Source organism: Oncorhynchus kisutch, linkage group LG1, assembly GCF_002021735.2.
Source record: "Oncorhynchus kisutch isolate 150728-3 linkage group LG1, Okis_V2, whole genome shotgun sequence".
Lineage (NCBI taxonomy): Eukaryota > Metazoa > Chordata > Actinopteri > Salmoniformes > Salmonidae > Oncorhynchus > Oncorhynchus kisutch.
The window spans coordinates 33,756,712-33,773,560 of NC_034174.2; the positions used below are offsets into that span (position 1 = coordinate 33,756,712).

General features: G+C 42.9%; 2 protein-coding genes across 4 annotated transcripts; one reads left to right on the forward strand and one right to left on the reverse strand.

Moving 5' to 3' along the window:
• Positions 1–58: 58 nt before the first annotated feature.
• Positions 59–2,711, forward strand: LOC109895764 (uncharacterized). The gene is made up of 4 exons (XM_020489731.2): positions 59–329; positions 1,302–1,401; positions 2,000–2,053; positions 2,490–2,711. The coding sequence occupies exons 1-4, from the start codon at positions 174–176 to the stop codon at positions 2,582–2,584; spliced, it is 405 nt and encodes a 134-aa protein (XP_020345320.1). The 5' UTR covers positions 59–173; the 3' UTR covers positions 2,585–2,711.
• Positions 2,712–3,922: 1,211 nt separating this feature from the next.
• Positions 3,923–11,679, reverse strand: c1galt1lb (core 1 synthase, glycoprotein-N-acetylgalactosamine 3-beta-galactosyltransferase 1, like b). Of its 3 annotated transcripts, none has more exons than XM_020489703.2 (6): positions 11,552–11,678; positions 11,292–11,353; positions 11,100–11,195; positions 10,265–10,527; positions 8,813–9,477; positions 3,923–5,638 (listed from the first exon to the last, which is right to left on the reverse strand). In XM_020489703.2, exons 4-6 carry the CDS (start codon positions 10,491–10,493, stop codon positions 5,315–5,317), a joined length of 1,218 nt encoding a protein of 405 aa, XP_020345292.1. In that variant the 5' UTR covers positions 10,494–10,527; positions 11,100–11,195; positions 11,292–11,353; positions 11,552–11,678; the 3' UTR covers positions 3,923–5,314. The 3 variants fall into 3 exon arrangements, with proteins under 3 accessions (XP_020345292.1, XP_020345300.1, XP_020345307.1); XM_020489711.2 differs by having other exon boundaries at positions 11,464–11,595; XM_020489718.2 differs by lacking the exon at positions 11,100–11,195 and having other exon boundaries at positions 11,242–11,353; positions 11,552–11,679.
• Between the last annotated feature and the right edge of the window lie 5,170 nt (positions 11,680–16,849).

The following is a 16,849-nucleotide window of genomic DNA, read 5'->3' on the forward strand; positions in this document are numbered from 1 at the left end:
TTATGTCATGTTGAGAAATAATTGCTAAATATAAGTCTGGATTATTATTATTTATTTTTTTACCATTACTTATTTTAAATGGGTCCGTTTTACAAAATGCATACATTAATACAAAAAATGTCCCAGTACAAATATTTGCCTATTAAAAGATACATTTTACGCATCCGTTTCTCATGGTTGGCATTTCTCCTACAGTTTACACTATATTCCACCTGGACAGCATGATGGGAAACAGCTGGGCACTGGCCATATTGATTTTACTGGTTATCCTCATCTCATGTCCAATGGAGTCAGACTGTGAAGAGGAATTCTACAACTCAAAACTGCAGGTACAGACTGCTCTAGTGTCTATATTAAACAAAAATATAAATGCAATTTTTTTTACAATTTTACTTAGTTACAGTTCATATGAGGAAATCAGTCAATATAAATGAATTAATTAGGCCCTAATCTATGGATTTCACATGACTGGGAATACATACATGCATCTGTTGGTTATAGACACCCTTGAAAAAAATGGGCCTGAGGATCTCATCACAGTATTTTCGTGCATTCAAATTGCCAAACGATAAAATGCAACTTTATGCTTACCTATACCATATACCTATACCATAACCCCACCACCACCATGGGACACTGTTCACAACGTTGACATCAGAAAACCGCTCGCCCACGCGACACCATGCACCAGGTCTGCGGTTGTTAGGCTGATTGGACGTACTGCCAAATACTCTAAAACGACATTGGAGGCGGCTTATGGTAAAGAAATTAACATTCAATTCTCTACCAACAGTTCTGGTGGACCTTCCTGCAGTCAGCATACCAATTGCACGCTCCCTCAACTTGAGACATCTGTGGCATTGTGTTGTGTGACAAAACTGCACATTTTAGAGTAGACTTTTGTTGTGCCTAGCACAAGGTGCACATGTGTAATGATCATGCTCTTTAATCAGCTTCTTGATATGCCACACCTGTCAGGTGGATGGATTATCTTGGCAAAGGAGAAACACTCACTAACAGGGACGCAAACAAATGTGTACACAACATTTGAGAGAATTTAGCTTTTTGTATTTATGGAACTTTTGAGGAATACTTTAGTTCAGCTCATGAAACCAACACTTTACATATTGCGTTTATATTTGTGTTAAGTATATATATTACATTTCTATGGATAAGTCTGAGGTTTTGCCCTTTCCTCACAGTTGAACTGGTTCATGTAGTAGTTAGTCTGTATATTAATCTCACAAAATAATTCTAAATCATTTTAGTTCTTTAATGATACAAACAATCTGCTCTCCCAGTTCAGACAAGACTACCTCAGCGGTGATTTAACTCATTCCAAGAGGTACAGCGACATCGACTATGACACCTTTGTGGGTCTGATGGGCAGGAGAAGTGCAGGTAAGAGTCTGGGACTCCAGGGTCCAAAGAGAGCCTTTGTATTCTGTCACCGGTAGCGGGTTCTTCCACAGTATACATGATATGGATGACCGTGTGCCCACCATCTAGAAATGTTAGCAACTTTAACATTTTATTTGTGCGATAGACAGTAGGTTTATCTAATGCAGCAAGTCTGTGACTAAAACGTCTGAAGATTAATTCATATGTAGCATTATGCAGTGGTAACATACTGTAATATGTGATCATCTTATTTCTAGGTGTAAATGCTCTACGGCCACAAACAGTACAATTTTATGCAACGCCTTTTGGTGAAAATGTTACATACAGTGGGGCAAAAAAAAGTATTTAGTCAGCCACCAATTGTGCAAGTTCTCCCACTTAAAAGGCATAATTTGCAAATAAATTCATAAAAAATCCTAAGTGATTTTCTGGATTTTTTTTCTCTCATTGTCCGTCATAGTTGAAGTGTCCCTATGATGAAAATTACAGGCCTCTCATCTTTTTAAGTGGGAGAACTTGCACAATTGGTGGCTGACTAAATACTTTTGTCCCACTGTATGTAATTATGTTTTTAAAGAACCAAACTCTTTTTCTGTAGCAGACATGGATGGCGTCTTTCTCGGCCTCCTGGGTCGCAGGAGCTCCAGGTCAGGTGAGTAACTACCCCCTGGGCAAAACACTGATTCACCCAGTTTTACATATAAACAACAAAAACCTTTAATGTAATTGAATCAACGTAGAAAACTGATTGGATTTTTTAAAGTCATCAACATAAGGAAAGTATTTTTTCACCCAACTAGATCCAATGACATGAATTGTTCTGTTGATTTCACATTGAATTCAGGTTAGTTGACAACCAAATGTAAATCAAAAATAGACCTTTAACTGATGTCTGTTCCCAGTGGGTAGCTACTGTACACTACACAGAGCAGTTGCTGGGAAGAGACGGAAAGCAAAACCTGGAGACAGTTTGCCCTCCAGTGAAACTTTGTGGAATTCCCAAATGCCAAAGTAGATGACTATTGAACACTGGGGAACGTGTTTCATAACTAAGCCTGTTTATCTTGTTGATCTGTGCGTGGTGATAGCCATTCCTCAGCCCTGGGGAGAGGAATACCCACAGCCAAGAGGAGGAATTCTCATCAACAATGGGAGACTGAGGCACGTAAGGACTTTTACATAAAATGACCACACCAAACATTACAAAAACAACACTTAAGTCATCTCAGTGATTGAGACCCATACATGTTAGAGACCATTATGGTCGAATATGGAGTGAATTGAATATTCATAAATGAATTCTCTAACAGAAAGCCTTCAAGATTGTACCAGTTATCAGCCCTGTGCTGGCTGAAATGTTGTGCTACTGCTTAGTGCTGCTCTGTCATCTTACTAGATCTGACCACAGTTTTGTTCTCCATTTTTTCTCCTTACACCATCTCTCTGCTTAGATTTGCACCCGGTGTGTAGGGTCCTGCTTCGTCTACTACGCCGGACTGTATTCACATAATTTATCCAGAGTTCCTCTAAATAGGATTTACTAAGAAACCGTAGTCTTGCCATGATGCCACTATGCTTATTTCTCACCACCACGAGAGGATGATTCTGTAAACATACATGTGACATATTGCAAACTAATGTAATGTTAATTCTGTATTTTACAATATGTTACCTAATGTATTACAACCATGTCTAAGTTATACCACATTAAATGGTCATATACCGTACCAGCCTTTGGTAACCCCTAGAGTACCTCTGTCTGAGATATCATTTCACACACAGTTAATAAAATCAGCCTCTCTGATGAGATTAGATATACACAGCTGAGTAAAATTATGCCTTTGAGAACATACTGCAAAGTATAGTCACTGCCAACATAAACAGATACAGTTCTATACACACAGTTCCCTTTTACAGGAATGTAAACTATATAGCAGATTGTAGGATTGGGTTGCTTGTACCATCACACACACACCCCAGAAAGAGAAAGCAAGAGGCTTGGTAAATGGCAGGTGTTTGAGGCAGACTTAACTCTGATCCATGTGATCTTCAGTTAAGAACAAATTCTTATTTATAATGACAGCCTACCGGGGAACAGTAGGTTAACTGCCTTTTTCAGGGGCAGAATGACAGATTTGACCTTTCGGTTACTGGCTCAATGCTCAAACCACTAAGCTACCCTCCGCCCCAATGAATGGTGACATTATACAAGATTGATGCCTTTGTGGTTGAAGGAGTGGAGTAGACCTGCCCCGCACCTTTCACACTGACGCACGTGACTAACGTCATGCACCGAGTACATTCAGACTCGACAGCTCCAGAGCTATTCAAAGTCTAGGACATATACCAGTTGGGTGACTAAGATCTCCACTGAAGTAAAGAACAGGACTTTGTTATTTGATCAGCGTTGTGAAATGACAGCTCGTAAGGTGAACAGGAAGTAGAAAGTATCCTCCTCACTTTCTTGTCCTTCCAAGTCATTTTGGTTTGAAACGGGTTTAAAATACAGAATACAATCTTACAGCATACATGCTGACTTGGTTTACTGTTTAAGTTACAATGGAGGCTGCCATGTGACAAATGTCAATACACCTATACAGGCCCTCTGTTTGTGAAAATGGTGTCTGACCAATATACAGCACCACGTACAGGATGTTAAGTTAACACATGTCTATGAAACAGACATCAACCAGTGAAATACAAGTCCCATTTGAACTGAAGATGAAAAGACAAGACACCCTGTGAGTTTGGTTTGAGGTGATCAATGAGTCACTTTGCTCAAAAAGTATAATATACTGTAAAAGCATACAGAATAAGAATATGGTATCATAATACAATGAAGACTCATAAAAATTAAAACAAATTCAGTCAGCGACATCAGCTAATGACATCACACACACCAAACATCCCCACCCAGTCATTTCCCAGAAAACTCCCCTAAAAACTCTTGAATCATCCTATCCATAACAGATTTAAATAGAACTTGAATCAAAAAAATAAACACAATATTATCCAATCAAACAGGGTGCAAAAACTGTTCTCTAGAGATCGGCTAACTGAACATGCACAGGTAGGTTCAAGCGACATGTCCGTCTTGTTTTTAAGTCACAGTGCAGTTTCAAAATGTGCAACTAACGTTGCACACAATCATGCTTCACAAGGCACAAGCTACTGGGGCTGATTGAGAGAGTCTCCCAGGTTTAAAGTGACCCTCTCTCTCGTTACCACTCTTCAACAGTACGTCTGAAAGACCTGGTCTTCTTATACAGACAATATTTTATACAGGTATAAATAAAAACACAAATCTAAGACAAAGTTTGGTTTTCAACTCCTAGTAGCGTAGGTTGATTAGGGTAGGGGAAGCTGATCCTAAATCCTTTCTGATAAATCTAGTTAATCTAGTCAGCTCAATGTTAAAGCGAGGGCTGTGAGGACTGGTCAAACTGGTTACAGTGGGGAGTAGCAAGATCAACCAGTCCAGTAGGAATCTCCTATAGGAATATTGGCCCAGGACCACTCACCAAGTCATCCTTTAATTATTTGATGATGCCTTAAGAGTGGTCCAAGAACTGAAGGAATTAAAACAGGTATTTGAAACAACAATCATGTTAAATATCTTTTAAAAAATTGAAGGGCTGTTGACATTTCAACATGGAGCCTGTGTGGTAAACACAAGGACAAAAAGAAAAAAAGGGGATGGTTGGTGCCAGTAACAACCCAACCAACAGCCAGTCACACATTCTTCAACACTGACACAATCCTTCACAACAGCACACTTCTTTGGGAGGCACCACAGTTGGAATCTTTTCACTTCTGTAAAAATGTGTGCAAGTGCGTCCATACAGATGCATATGCACACATGCACGCTCAAAAGCAACCATTAACACACCTCGCTCTCAGATACACAAGGCTGCTACTGCTTGTCATCCTGTGCAGCTGCAGGCGGGTCCTTCTCTGCTGCAGCAGGAGGCATCACTTCCTGTTTCCTGTCTGTCCTGGACGGACTCTCCACCCTCGCCAGTGGCCCCCTCTGGATGGCCGGCTGCTCTTTGGAGTACGAGTGTCCACCCTCTGACCTGTCCCACGCCTCATTCTTGTAGCCCAGGGGGGCCGGGGGCTGGTAGCGGTACCTGTAGCCAAAGGCACGCAGGTGGTAGGTGTAGTACTCCAACAGGTACATGAGAGACGCGTCCACATAGTGGAAAGATACAGACAGGTCCGAGCAGCAATTTGGCCCCTACGGGACAGTACAGAAGACCAGGGTTAGAGCCAGGATGGGGAAAGGAAAAGGGAGGGGGTACAGACAGTGAGGGAGGCCCAAGGCTCAATTTAGCATTACAACAACAAACTGGACAGGGGACAATGATTCATCTAACAATTTAGTAGTAAAACTAAAATGTAGTAGTCGTATCATGTCAGTAAGTCAAAAACAGTGTGACCGTGCAAGGAGCTAAATTATGGGGTGTTCAATCAAAAATGGATCTTTTGACCAATGGATAAAAATAATTGTTAAGATACTACTAAGAGAGGGTCCAAACCTCATGTCTTTATCATAATTCGTTCAACATTTATTGGAGTTTTTACCCTTGTAGAATGGCCAAGTTTAAGGAGACTAAATCCATGTAGGCCAGAGGTAAATGTATATATTTTTTTTTAAATCAGGAAAATAGTATTGCGTCAGCTAGGCTGGATGCTGTGCGATTGAGACAAGACATTTTTTGTGGCAAATTGGCTTAAGGACAACAAAGTCAAGGTATTGGAGTGGCCATCTCAAAGCCCTGACCTCAATCCGATAGAACATTTGTGGGCAGAACTGAAAAAGCGTGTGCAAGCAAGGAGGCCTACAAACCTGACTCAGTTACACCAGCTCTGTCAGGAGGAATGTGCCAAAATTCACCCAACTTATTGTGGGAAGCTTGTGGAAGGCTACCGAAACATTTGATCCAAGTTAAACAATTTAAAGGCAATGCTACCAAATACTAATTGAGTGTATGTAAACTTCTGACCCACTGGGAATGTGAGGAAATAAATAAAAGCTGAAGAAAATCACTTATTATTCTGACATTTCACATTCTTAAAATAAAGTGGTGATCCTAACTGACCTAAGACAGGGAATTTTTACTAGGATTAAATATCAGGAATTGTGAAAAACTGAGTTTAAATGTATTTGGCTAAGGTGCATGTAAACATCCGACTCAACTGTACATACTACCTCAACTAACCGGTGCCCACATACATGGACTCTGTACCGGTACCCCCCTGTATATAGTGTCACTATTGTTGTTTTACTGCTGCTCTTTTAAACTACTTGTAACTTTTATTGTCTATTTTGAGAAATTAGCTTTTTTGGCATATGGAAAAATGTTCAGCTCTTACATGTTACATGTTGCGTTCATATTTTTGTTAAGTGTAATTCTGCTTGTCAGGTTAAATTTTGCAACCCGCGGAAACAACTTTACAGATGACCACAAAAAAATAAATAAAAATAGCCAAAGTCTCTGCAGGAAGCAGCACTGCTCTGTCAACAGAGCGCTGTGTTTATTATCGAATGAATTAGGTTAGGAAATCAATTTTTTTAATATAAATGTTTGAGAGAGACCCCACTGAACAATCCAGAACATGAAGAAACATAATTTGTCTTAGTAAAATGGATTTTATAACATGAGAAAGTGAAATTGCATCACTAAAGCATCACACCCACTCTGGGCAGTGATTGTACACCCTCAAATTACACACTTATCTGGGAACACAATCAGTCCCCTGTCCTTCCCTCTTTCCGTTCCAGTTTTGTTTTGTTTTGGGTCAATAAGGATATCTCATGAAATGCTGTATAGAAGACCAGGTACAGTACTAAAGCAAACAGTCACATAGTCAGATCATACTGACAATGAATAGCCTACACATGGCAAAGCAAGGAATAACTGGTAGTTATTTTGTACTTATTTTTTTAACCCCTTTTTCTCCCCAATTAGAATCTTGTCTCATCGCAACAACTCCCCAACAGGCTCCGGATGTGAAGGTCGAGTTATGTGTCCTCCGAAACATGACCCGCCAAAATGCACTTCTTAACACTTGCACACCAGCCGCACCAATGTGTCAGAGGAAGCACCGTTCAACTGACAACCGAGGCCCGCCTGCAAGCGCCTGGCCCACCGCAAGGAGTCCCTGGAGCGCAATGAGCTAAGTAAAGCCCCCCCGGCCAAACCCTCCCCTTAGCCCGAGAATGCTGGGACAATTGTGCACCGCCCTATGGGACTCCCGATGGCAGTTGGTTGTCATACAGCCTGGGATCAAACCCAGGTCTGTAGAGATGCCTCTAGCAGTGCAATAGAGCACCTTGGGAGGCCCAACTGGATGCTTTTTAAACCATATCAAATCCCAACTCAGCAGGAGTTGCTTTACATGTTTGTATCATGATAAAGCTAAGGTGAATGACAGTTAGCCTTAAAAAGGCTTTACCCACCTTATTAACTGGCCACATTAGCAGGGATAGCAACAGCACTGGCAAAACTGGTTTCACTAGGACATATCTGGTGCTAGGTTGGGTCTATTCAGTAAATAGTCCATGACGTCTACCACTAGGGTTGTGACATCATGGAATTTTGGATGACTAATTGGCCAGCCAAATGACCACGGTACCATAATAACCGGTCGAATAGCACAACATATACACACACACATTTTCTTCACTCCTGACCGCATGCGTTGCCTTAGATATAATACATTTGTATTTTAAGTGCTTTTCACCATACCCAAAGTAACTTTACATGCACAAGAAAATGTGCAGGATAAAAAGCAATACAATTACATTAAAATCAAATGAATAGAACGGGCATCGCCATTCAAGTCAATGATGGCATAATGGGTGGACTGGTGGACATTACGAGTAATACCCATAGGAGCAAAGCAGGAAGTAAAATATGTGCTGTGATTTATTGATTCAACTGACATTACAAAAAAAATACATTCAATTGCATGAGCCACATCAGTTTAACATTCTACATTACCATGGAAATGATTGCATCACATTACTGTCACATTTCCAGGGTTAGAGGATCTAAGCCCGTTCTATTCATTCTATTTCCTCATAGCTATTTCATTCTATTATACTTTGGTGTTCCATGGTTGCCATGGCACCACGAGGAATCCTAGGCAGAGAGCTCCTGTACAATTGTAAATAGTGTTGTTTTAGGTCTTTTTATGCAATTTTTTTAAACTAACTGTTTTTTTATGACTTCTTGAGTGTTATAGAGCTACAATATCCAATGGTTTAGACCCATGGAGTTGCTGGACAAATGGCAAGTCCGAATGTTACTGCAAATAAATGCGTATTGCCTAATATTGAACTAAATCACATCTAAGCCTCTAACTTACTTATTATTCAGCCCAACAACAGCCTCCAGGTACTTACCTCTGAGATGGGGTAGTAGCAGTAGCTCCAGTACCAGAAGCTCTTGGGGAACTTGGAGGTGAGGTGCTGCTCAGGGACAAAGGGGTGGAAGGTCTCCCTGAGGACGGTGTCTCTTGCGTCCCCGGCCACCACCCCCACCTTCTCCATGCACTGGCCCATGGCCAGGTCCTCCACGTGGGTGGTGTGGGTGCACACCTTGGTCTTAAAGCCATCCACGAACCTCTTAAGGGCCTCTTTGCTCAGCACGTAGCCTGCCCCGCCGCTCATGTAGCCCTGCTTGGTGTAGGGCTTAAACCTGCGTCCAAAGTAGATGGGCTCCTCTGGCGTGTGGTTGGCCAGCACCCAGCGCAGGTTGTCCACGACAACATAGGTGTCGTCGTCAGCCTTAAGGAACCAGTCGGCCTCGTCTCCATGGTTCTCTAGGGCGTAGTGGAAGGCCCGGATGGTCTTCCAGTAGAGCTGGTCGCGGCCTTCCTTGGTGCCCAGCCCCACAGTGGGGAAGTCAGGGTCGTCCACAGAGCTCATGAACACCACCACGTTACAGTGGCGGCTCCAGGTGTTCTTTACGTGGCGGGCCTTCTTCTGCAGGTTGTTAGGTCCTGTCATCACCCAGCAAAGGATGCGTACCTTCTTGTACAGCTCGTCTGCCATGTGGCTGTCCTCACCTGGAAGGGGGGGGGGGGCATTTACTTTTTTGCACTTGATTATTGAAATTCATTATCCATCAGTCTGCATGTCTTCAGATCCAACTGCACAGAAACAAAGACCCCATTGTTCTAAATAACATGGATGATCAATGCCTTTTTCCCCATTTAAAGCGTATTTAGGAATATATGGAAATACCGCCTAAAGGCACAGCATGATCTAATGACCAATTAGGTTACTGTTGCACTCTGTATGAAGATAAATACAGTAGAAAGATTTGTCTGCACATGAAACTGCTAATGTTTATTCTAAGAAGACAAATGCATAACAATTAACATTGCCCTGGGCTATTGTAAATATGTACATATGTAAAATGGTGTTGAGTCACGATTTTTACATTACCATATTCACACTGTGGTTTCTAGAAGAGTGCACAAACAGAACATATGATGGTCATATTTACTTCTTCAACCCAACCCTAACTTTCTTTGGAACAAAGGTGGCTTCCGTTAACCGATTTACCAGATAACCAGGAACTACCATCCACTTCACAGCCTCAACAACCATTAAAGACTGAAGTCTTAACATGCTTAACAGATAAGGATGTGCTAAGCACATAAGGAAGTACATGAGTCATGACTCTTTATAAATGCATTTATATTTGAGATCTCAACCATAAATGTATGTAACGTTACCAGCTCAGTGGCTCTATTTGAAATCTGTCAAGATTAGAAGATACATACAATCATGACAAGCTTAGTGTTGACCCCTGGCTGTTAAAACTACTCTCTCCTTCTGGCACTGTACCTTTGTGGTGGGGGTGGTTGAGGTTGAAGAGAGCCGACCTCTCCTTCTTCCAGTTCTTGCTGTCCTCCTCCAGCTCACGTAGCTGAGCCGCTGTCTTCTCCAGGCCATCGGGCTGAGAACGTGTTGAGAAGGTCCTCTCAAACCACACCTGACGTAGGAACACATAGAGCGTACAGGTCCCCACCAGGAAGCCTATGAGGAAGGCAAAGCGCGAGCCCAGCGCCTTCATGACGAACTCAAACAATGTGCCTCAAGCTGAATCCCTATTTCAAGAGTCAAGACAAACAAGAGAGGCAGGGCCAGGAAGGGCGGTGTTAACTTAGAGCTGGGTTTCCCAAACTCGGGCCTTTCCCCCTCTGGGTGTACATTTTGAGTGTACATTTTGATTTTTGCCCTAGCACTACACATCTGATTCAAATAATGAATTCATCAAACTTTGATTATTTGAATCAGCTGTGTAATATTAGGTGCACGTTTGGGAACCCCCCACTGTTTGACAGGCATGTACAAATGAATGCCATCTATGCTGGGCACTATGCAAAGAAATGGGTGGGTGATTAGTATATGGTGTGTACATTATTGGAGTAGAGAGAACTCAACATTAGTTAATTTAGCTGACTACTTTCATTGTAACTAGATGTATTTTATTTGAGATCACAGATCTAAAATGTATTGGCTTGCTTTTTACATTATCATACAACTACGCTAGCTACATAGCTGACCTTGTCACACTTTGTTAACTAACAAACAAAGTGTGGGAGGGTCAGGCTGTTGGCTAGTAACAATACGTCTAGCGGAAATGTCAAAAGAGAAATTGGTGGTTAGAGGCCCTTACCACTAACGTTACTTGAACACCATTGCGGAAAAGTCCCTCTCTTGGGTCCAGTTGAAAAGTGGGGAAACTGTGGCGCGTGTCATGTTAGAGAGCCATCTGCTTACGAGTAAAACACAATCTCGTCAAAAACAAATAACGTTACCACTTGGCGTTGAAGGGATGAAAACGGTCTTCTCTTGGAATATTCTTTACCTAGCTAGCTCTGTGGGTTTGGTAGCTAGCCGCATCTCACATCATCCGTATCATCCAGCCAACTATGGATTAGAAATAGCGAAACGAGACATCAATTCCAACTGTCATCCGAAACCAATACTGATTCTCTAAGAGTATCCAGTGTCTTTCATATTATGTCAAAATAAACTACCTTGGCCACAGGCTCAACTTCGATGTAAAAGCAGTATGACTTTATTGAGGTGTAAAACGCTTATTTACGGTGGCTGTATTGCACTTACAGGAAACGCCAACATTAGCTTCTGATGCGCAGGCCCACAACACGTATCTGAAGTCATCGATCGCTTAATCCTTTGCCTAGTCTTGCCTTAGTCCCCGCCCTTTAAATACTGTTAAGTTTCTATTGGATCATTGCATGTACACGGAGCAGGCACAACCAATCATTGGGTGGCATCAGAGCACTATTCGGGTGCTAGTGTTGTAGCAAAAAACAGTAGGCAAGTTCGTTTTGCATTGGCCCTATGCCCCGGGTGAGTGGAGATAACATTTACGTACCAATGGAATTGTTCTCTAAACTGTAAAGGTCTCTAAACTGTATAAACTCCACTCAAAACGAACTAGCCCAATGACTAGACAAAGCCATCGATCAGGTGACACCATTCATTCCTATGCGAAAGACTCAGGGCACGGTACTCTGCCCAGACATTGCTGACGCATACCAGATCTTACAACGCCTGGATAAGTATTTTAAGTATCAGCTAATCACATATGTTATAGCAATCTGTCCGTCGCTGACGTGGCACGCAACGTCTGAGCAAGGGGAACGTTGCAGGCTAACTCGGTGCTGCCTCCTCTCATTGAATAACTAAAGTTGAAGGCCGAATGGGGAACTGAAGGCTGCCATTAGCAACTTTTTGTATTTATTTTACTAGGTAAGAGTAGAAAAGGCCCATGGAGTTGGTGGAATAAATCAAATTCAATTTTATTTGTCACATACACATGGTTAGCAGATGTTAGTGCGAGTGTAGCGAAATGCTTGTGCTTCTAGTTCCGACAATGCAGTAATAACCAACAAGTAATCTAGCTAACAATTCCAAAACTACTACCTTATAGACACAAGTGTAAGGGGATAAAGAATATGTACATAAAGATATATGAATGAGTGATGGTACAGAGCGGCATAGGCAAGATACAGTAGATGGTATTGAGTGCAGTATATACATATGAGATGAGTATGTAAACAAAGTGGCATAGTTAAAGTGGCTAGTGATACATGTATTACATAAGGATGCAGTAGATGATATAGAGTACAGTATATACGTATACATATGAGATGAATAATGTAGGGTATGTAAACATTATATTAGGTAGCATTGTTTAAAGTGGCTAGTGATATATTTTACATCAATTTCCATCCATTCTCATTATTAAAGTGGCTGGAGTTGAGTCAGTGTGTTGGCAGCAGCCACTCAATGTTAGTGGTGGCTGTTTAACAGTCTGATGGCCTTGAGATAGAAGCTGTTTTTCAGTCTCTCGGTCCCAGCTTTGATGCACCTGTACTGACCTCGCCTTCTGGATGATAGCGGGGTGAACAGGCAGTGGCTCGGGTGGTTGTTGTCCTTGATGATCTTCATGGCCTTCCTGTGACATCGGGTGGTGTAGGTGTCCTGGAGGGCAGGTAGTTTGCCCCCGGTGATGCGTTGTGCAGACCTCACTACCCTCTGGAGAGCCTTACGGTTGTGGGCGGAGCAGTTGCCGTACCAGGCGGTGATACAGCCCGACAGGATGCTCTCGATTGTGCATCTGTAGAAGTTTGTGAGTGCTTTTGGTGACAAGCCGAATTTCTTCAGCCTCCTGAGGTTGAAGAGGCGCTGCTGCGCCTTCTTCACGATGCTGTCTGTGTGGGTGGACCAATTCAGTTTGTCCGTGATGTGTACGCCGAGGAACTTAAAACTTACTACCCTCTCCACTACTGTTCCATCGATGTGGATAGGGGGGTGTTCCCTTTGCTGTTTCCTGAAGTCCACAATCATCTCCTTAGTTTTGTTGACGTTGAGTGTGAGGTTATTTTCCTGACACCACACTCCAACCTCCTCCCTGTAGGCCGTCTCGTCGTTGTTGGTAATCAAGCCTACCACTGTTGTGTCGTCCGTAAACTTGATGATTGAGTTGGAGGCGTGCGTGGCCACGCAGTCGTGGGTGAACAGGGAGTACAGGAGAGGGCTCAGAACGCACCCTTGTGGGGCCCCAGTGTTGAGGATCAGCGGGGTGGAGATGTTGTTGCCTACCCTCACCACCTGGGGGCGGCCCGTCAGGAAGTCCAGTACCCAGTTGCACAGGGCGGTGTCGAGACCCAGGGTCTCGAGCTTGATGACGAGCTTGGAGGGCACTATGTGTTAAATGCCGAGCTGTAGTCGATGAACAGAATAATCCTTTAATTCATTGCCATTTACTCAGCTGGGCCAGGGGCGCTTTAATTAGGTCAGGTGGAAATGTCCGACAGATCTCAACTCCATAAAAGGAGGAAATTGCCATCGCCTGATCTCGCTGCTTTCTCTTCCTTAACTCCATCTGATCCAGAAGTTCTGTGCGTCCATGAATCCACCGACTCTGTTACTTCTGGGCCACATCCTGACTGATGGCAGCCCATTCTTGCATAATCAATGCTTGGAGTTTGTCAGAATTTGTGGGTTTTTGTTTGTCCACCCGCCTCTTGAGGATTGACCACAAGTTCTCAATGGGATTAAGGTCTGGGGAGTTTCCTGGCCATGGACCCAAAATATCAATGTTTTGTTCCACGAGCCACTTAGTTATCACTTTTGCCTTATGGCAAGGTGCTCCATCATGCTGGAAAAGGCATTGTTCGTCACCAAATTGTTCCTGGATGGTTAGGAGAAGTTGCTCTCGGAGGATGTGTTGTGAGTGAGCCCACTCCCTTGGCTTAGAAGCAACCCCACACATGAATGGTCTCAGGATGCTTTACTGTTGGCATGACACAGGACTGATGGTAGCGCTCACCTTGTCTTCTCCAGACAAGCTTTTTTCAGGATGCCCCAAACAATTGGAAAGGGGATTCATCAGAGAAAATGACTTTACCCCAGTCCTCAGCAGTCCAATCCCTGTACCTTTTGCAGAATATCAGTCTGTCCCTGATGTTTTTCCTGGAGAGAAGTGGCTTCTTTGCTACCCTTCTTGACACCAGGCCATCCTCCAAAATTCTTCGCCTCACTGTGCGTGCAGATGCACTCACACCTGCCTGCTGCCATTCCTGAGCAAGCTCTGTACTGGTGGTGCCCTGATCCCGCAGCTGAATCAACTTTAGGAGACGGTCCTGGCGCTTGCTGGACTTTCTTGAGCGCCCTGAAGCCTTCTTCATAATAATTGAACCGCTCTCCTTGAAGTTCTTGATGATCCAATAAATGGTTGATTTAGGTGAAATCTTACTGGCAGCAATATCCTTGCCTGTGAAGCCCTTTTTGTGCAAAGCAATGATGACGGCATGTGTTTCCTTGCAGGTAACCATGGTTGACAGAGGAAGAACAATGATTCCAAGCACCACCCTCCTTTTGAAGCTTCCAGTCTGTTATTCGAACTCAATCAGCTCGACAGAGTGATCTGTGATCTGTGTTAACGAGAGAATCATTGAAATGATGTCAGCTGGTCCTTTTGTGGCAGGGCTAAAATACATTGGAAAATGTTTTTTGGGGGATTCAGTTCATTTGCATGGCAAATAGGGACTTTGCAATGTGAACCCGACCAAAAATAGATGAGAGGAGATTTGCATGATCAGAAAGCAGGCGGAAAAGAGAGAGATAGGCCATGTGTTTTTTGGGCATCCTACCTTCGGCCTTCAGTCCCGCCTTCTCTAGCTGTTCTTTCACCATGTCCTTAATATGCTGCCACTGGAGGTCGCCTTCGCCCATCTCCTGAACTTCGACCTCCCCATCAGTGGCTGCGGCTCGTCTTATACTTAGTAACTCTGATTTGAACATGGTCGTCAGTCGCTTGGTTTGGGGTGACGAGACAAGAGAGACAAACAGAGGTCCCCTCCCAACAAGTATCAAATCAAATCAAATCAAATGTATTTATATAGCCCTTCGTACATCAGCTGATATCTCAAAGTGCTGTACAGAAACCCAGCCTAAAACCCCAAACAGCAAGCAATGCAGGTGTAGAAGCACGGTGGCTAGGAAAAACTCCCTAGAAAGGCCAAAACCTAGGAAGAAACCTAGAGAGGTGGGGTGGCCAGTCCTCTTCTGGCTGTGCCGGGTGGAGATTATAACAGAACATGGTCAAGATGTTCAAATGTTCATAAATGACCAGCATGGTCGTATAATAATAAGGCAGAACAGTTGAAACTGGAGCAGCAGCACGGTCAGATGGACTGGGGACAGCAAGGAGTCATCATGTCAGGTAGTCCTGGGGCATGGTCCTAGGGCTCAGGTCCTCCGAGAGAGAGAAAGAAAGAGAGAATTAGAGAGAGCATATGTGGGGTGGCCAGTCCTCTTCTGGCTGTGCCGGGTGGAGATTATAACAGAACATGGCCAAGATGTTCAAATGTTCATAAATGACCAAGTATACGTAGGGCAGGATGTAGGGGGCGATCTCTTATAGAAGTGTCTTACTAACATGTAATTGAAAAGGGCTTTTTTCTACAATGTCGTAACTTAAAAAGTACAGTGCCAGTCAAAAGTTTGGACACACCTACTCATTCAAGGGTTTTTCCTTAATTTTTTAAAACTATTTTCTACATTGCAGAATATGGTGAAGACATCAAAACTATGAAATAACACATATGGAATCATGTAGTAACCAAAAAAGTGTTTAACAAATCAAAATATATTTGAAATTCTTCAAAGTAGCCAAACTTTGCCTTGACAGCTTTGCACACTCTTCACATTCTCTCAACCAGCTTCATGAGGTAGTCACCTGGAGTTCATTTCAATTAACAGGTGTGCCTAATTTGTGGAATTTCTTTCGTTCTAAATGTGTTTGAGACAATCAGTTGTGTTGTGACAAGGTAGGGGTGGTATACAGAAGATAGCCCTATTTGGTAATTTGGTAAAAAGTCCTTATTATGGAAAGAACAGCTCAAATAAGCAAAGAGAAACAACAGTCCATTACTTTAAGACATGAAGGTCAGTCAATCTGGAACATTTCAAGAACTTTTCAAGTTTCTTCAAGTGCAGTCGCAAAAAACTTCAAGCGCTATGATGAAACTGGCTCTCATGAGGACCGCCACAGGAAAGGAAGACCCAGAGTTACCTCTGCTGCAGAGGATAAGTTCATTATAGTTACCAGCCTCAGAAATTGCAGCCCAAATAAATGCTTCACAGAGTTCAAGTAACAGACATAGGAAACTGCGTGAATAAGGTCGTCATGGTCGAATTCCTACAAAGAATTAATGGAAACCAATAAGAAGAAACTTGCCTGGGACAAAAAACACGAGCAATGGACATTAGACCGGTGGAAATCTGTCCTTTGCTCTGATGAGTCCAAATTTGAGATTTATTGTTCCAACTGCCGTGTCTTTGTAAGATGCAGAGTAGGTTAACGTATGATTTCCACATGTGTAGTTC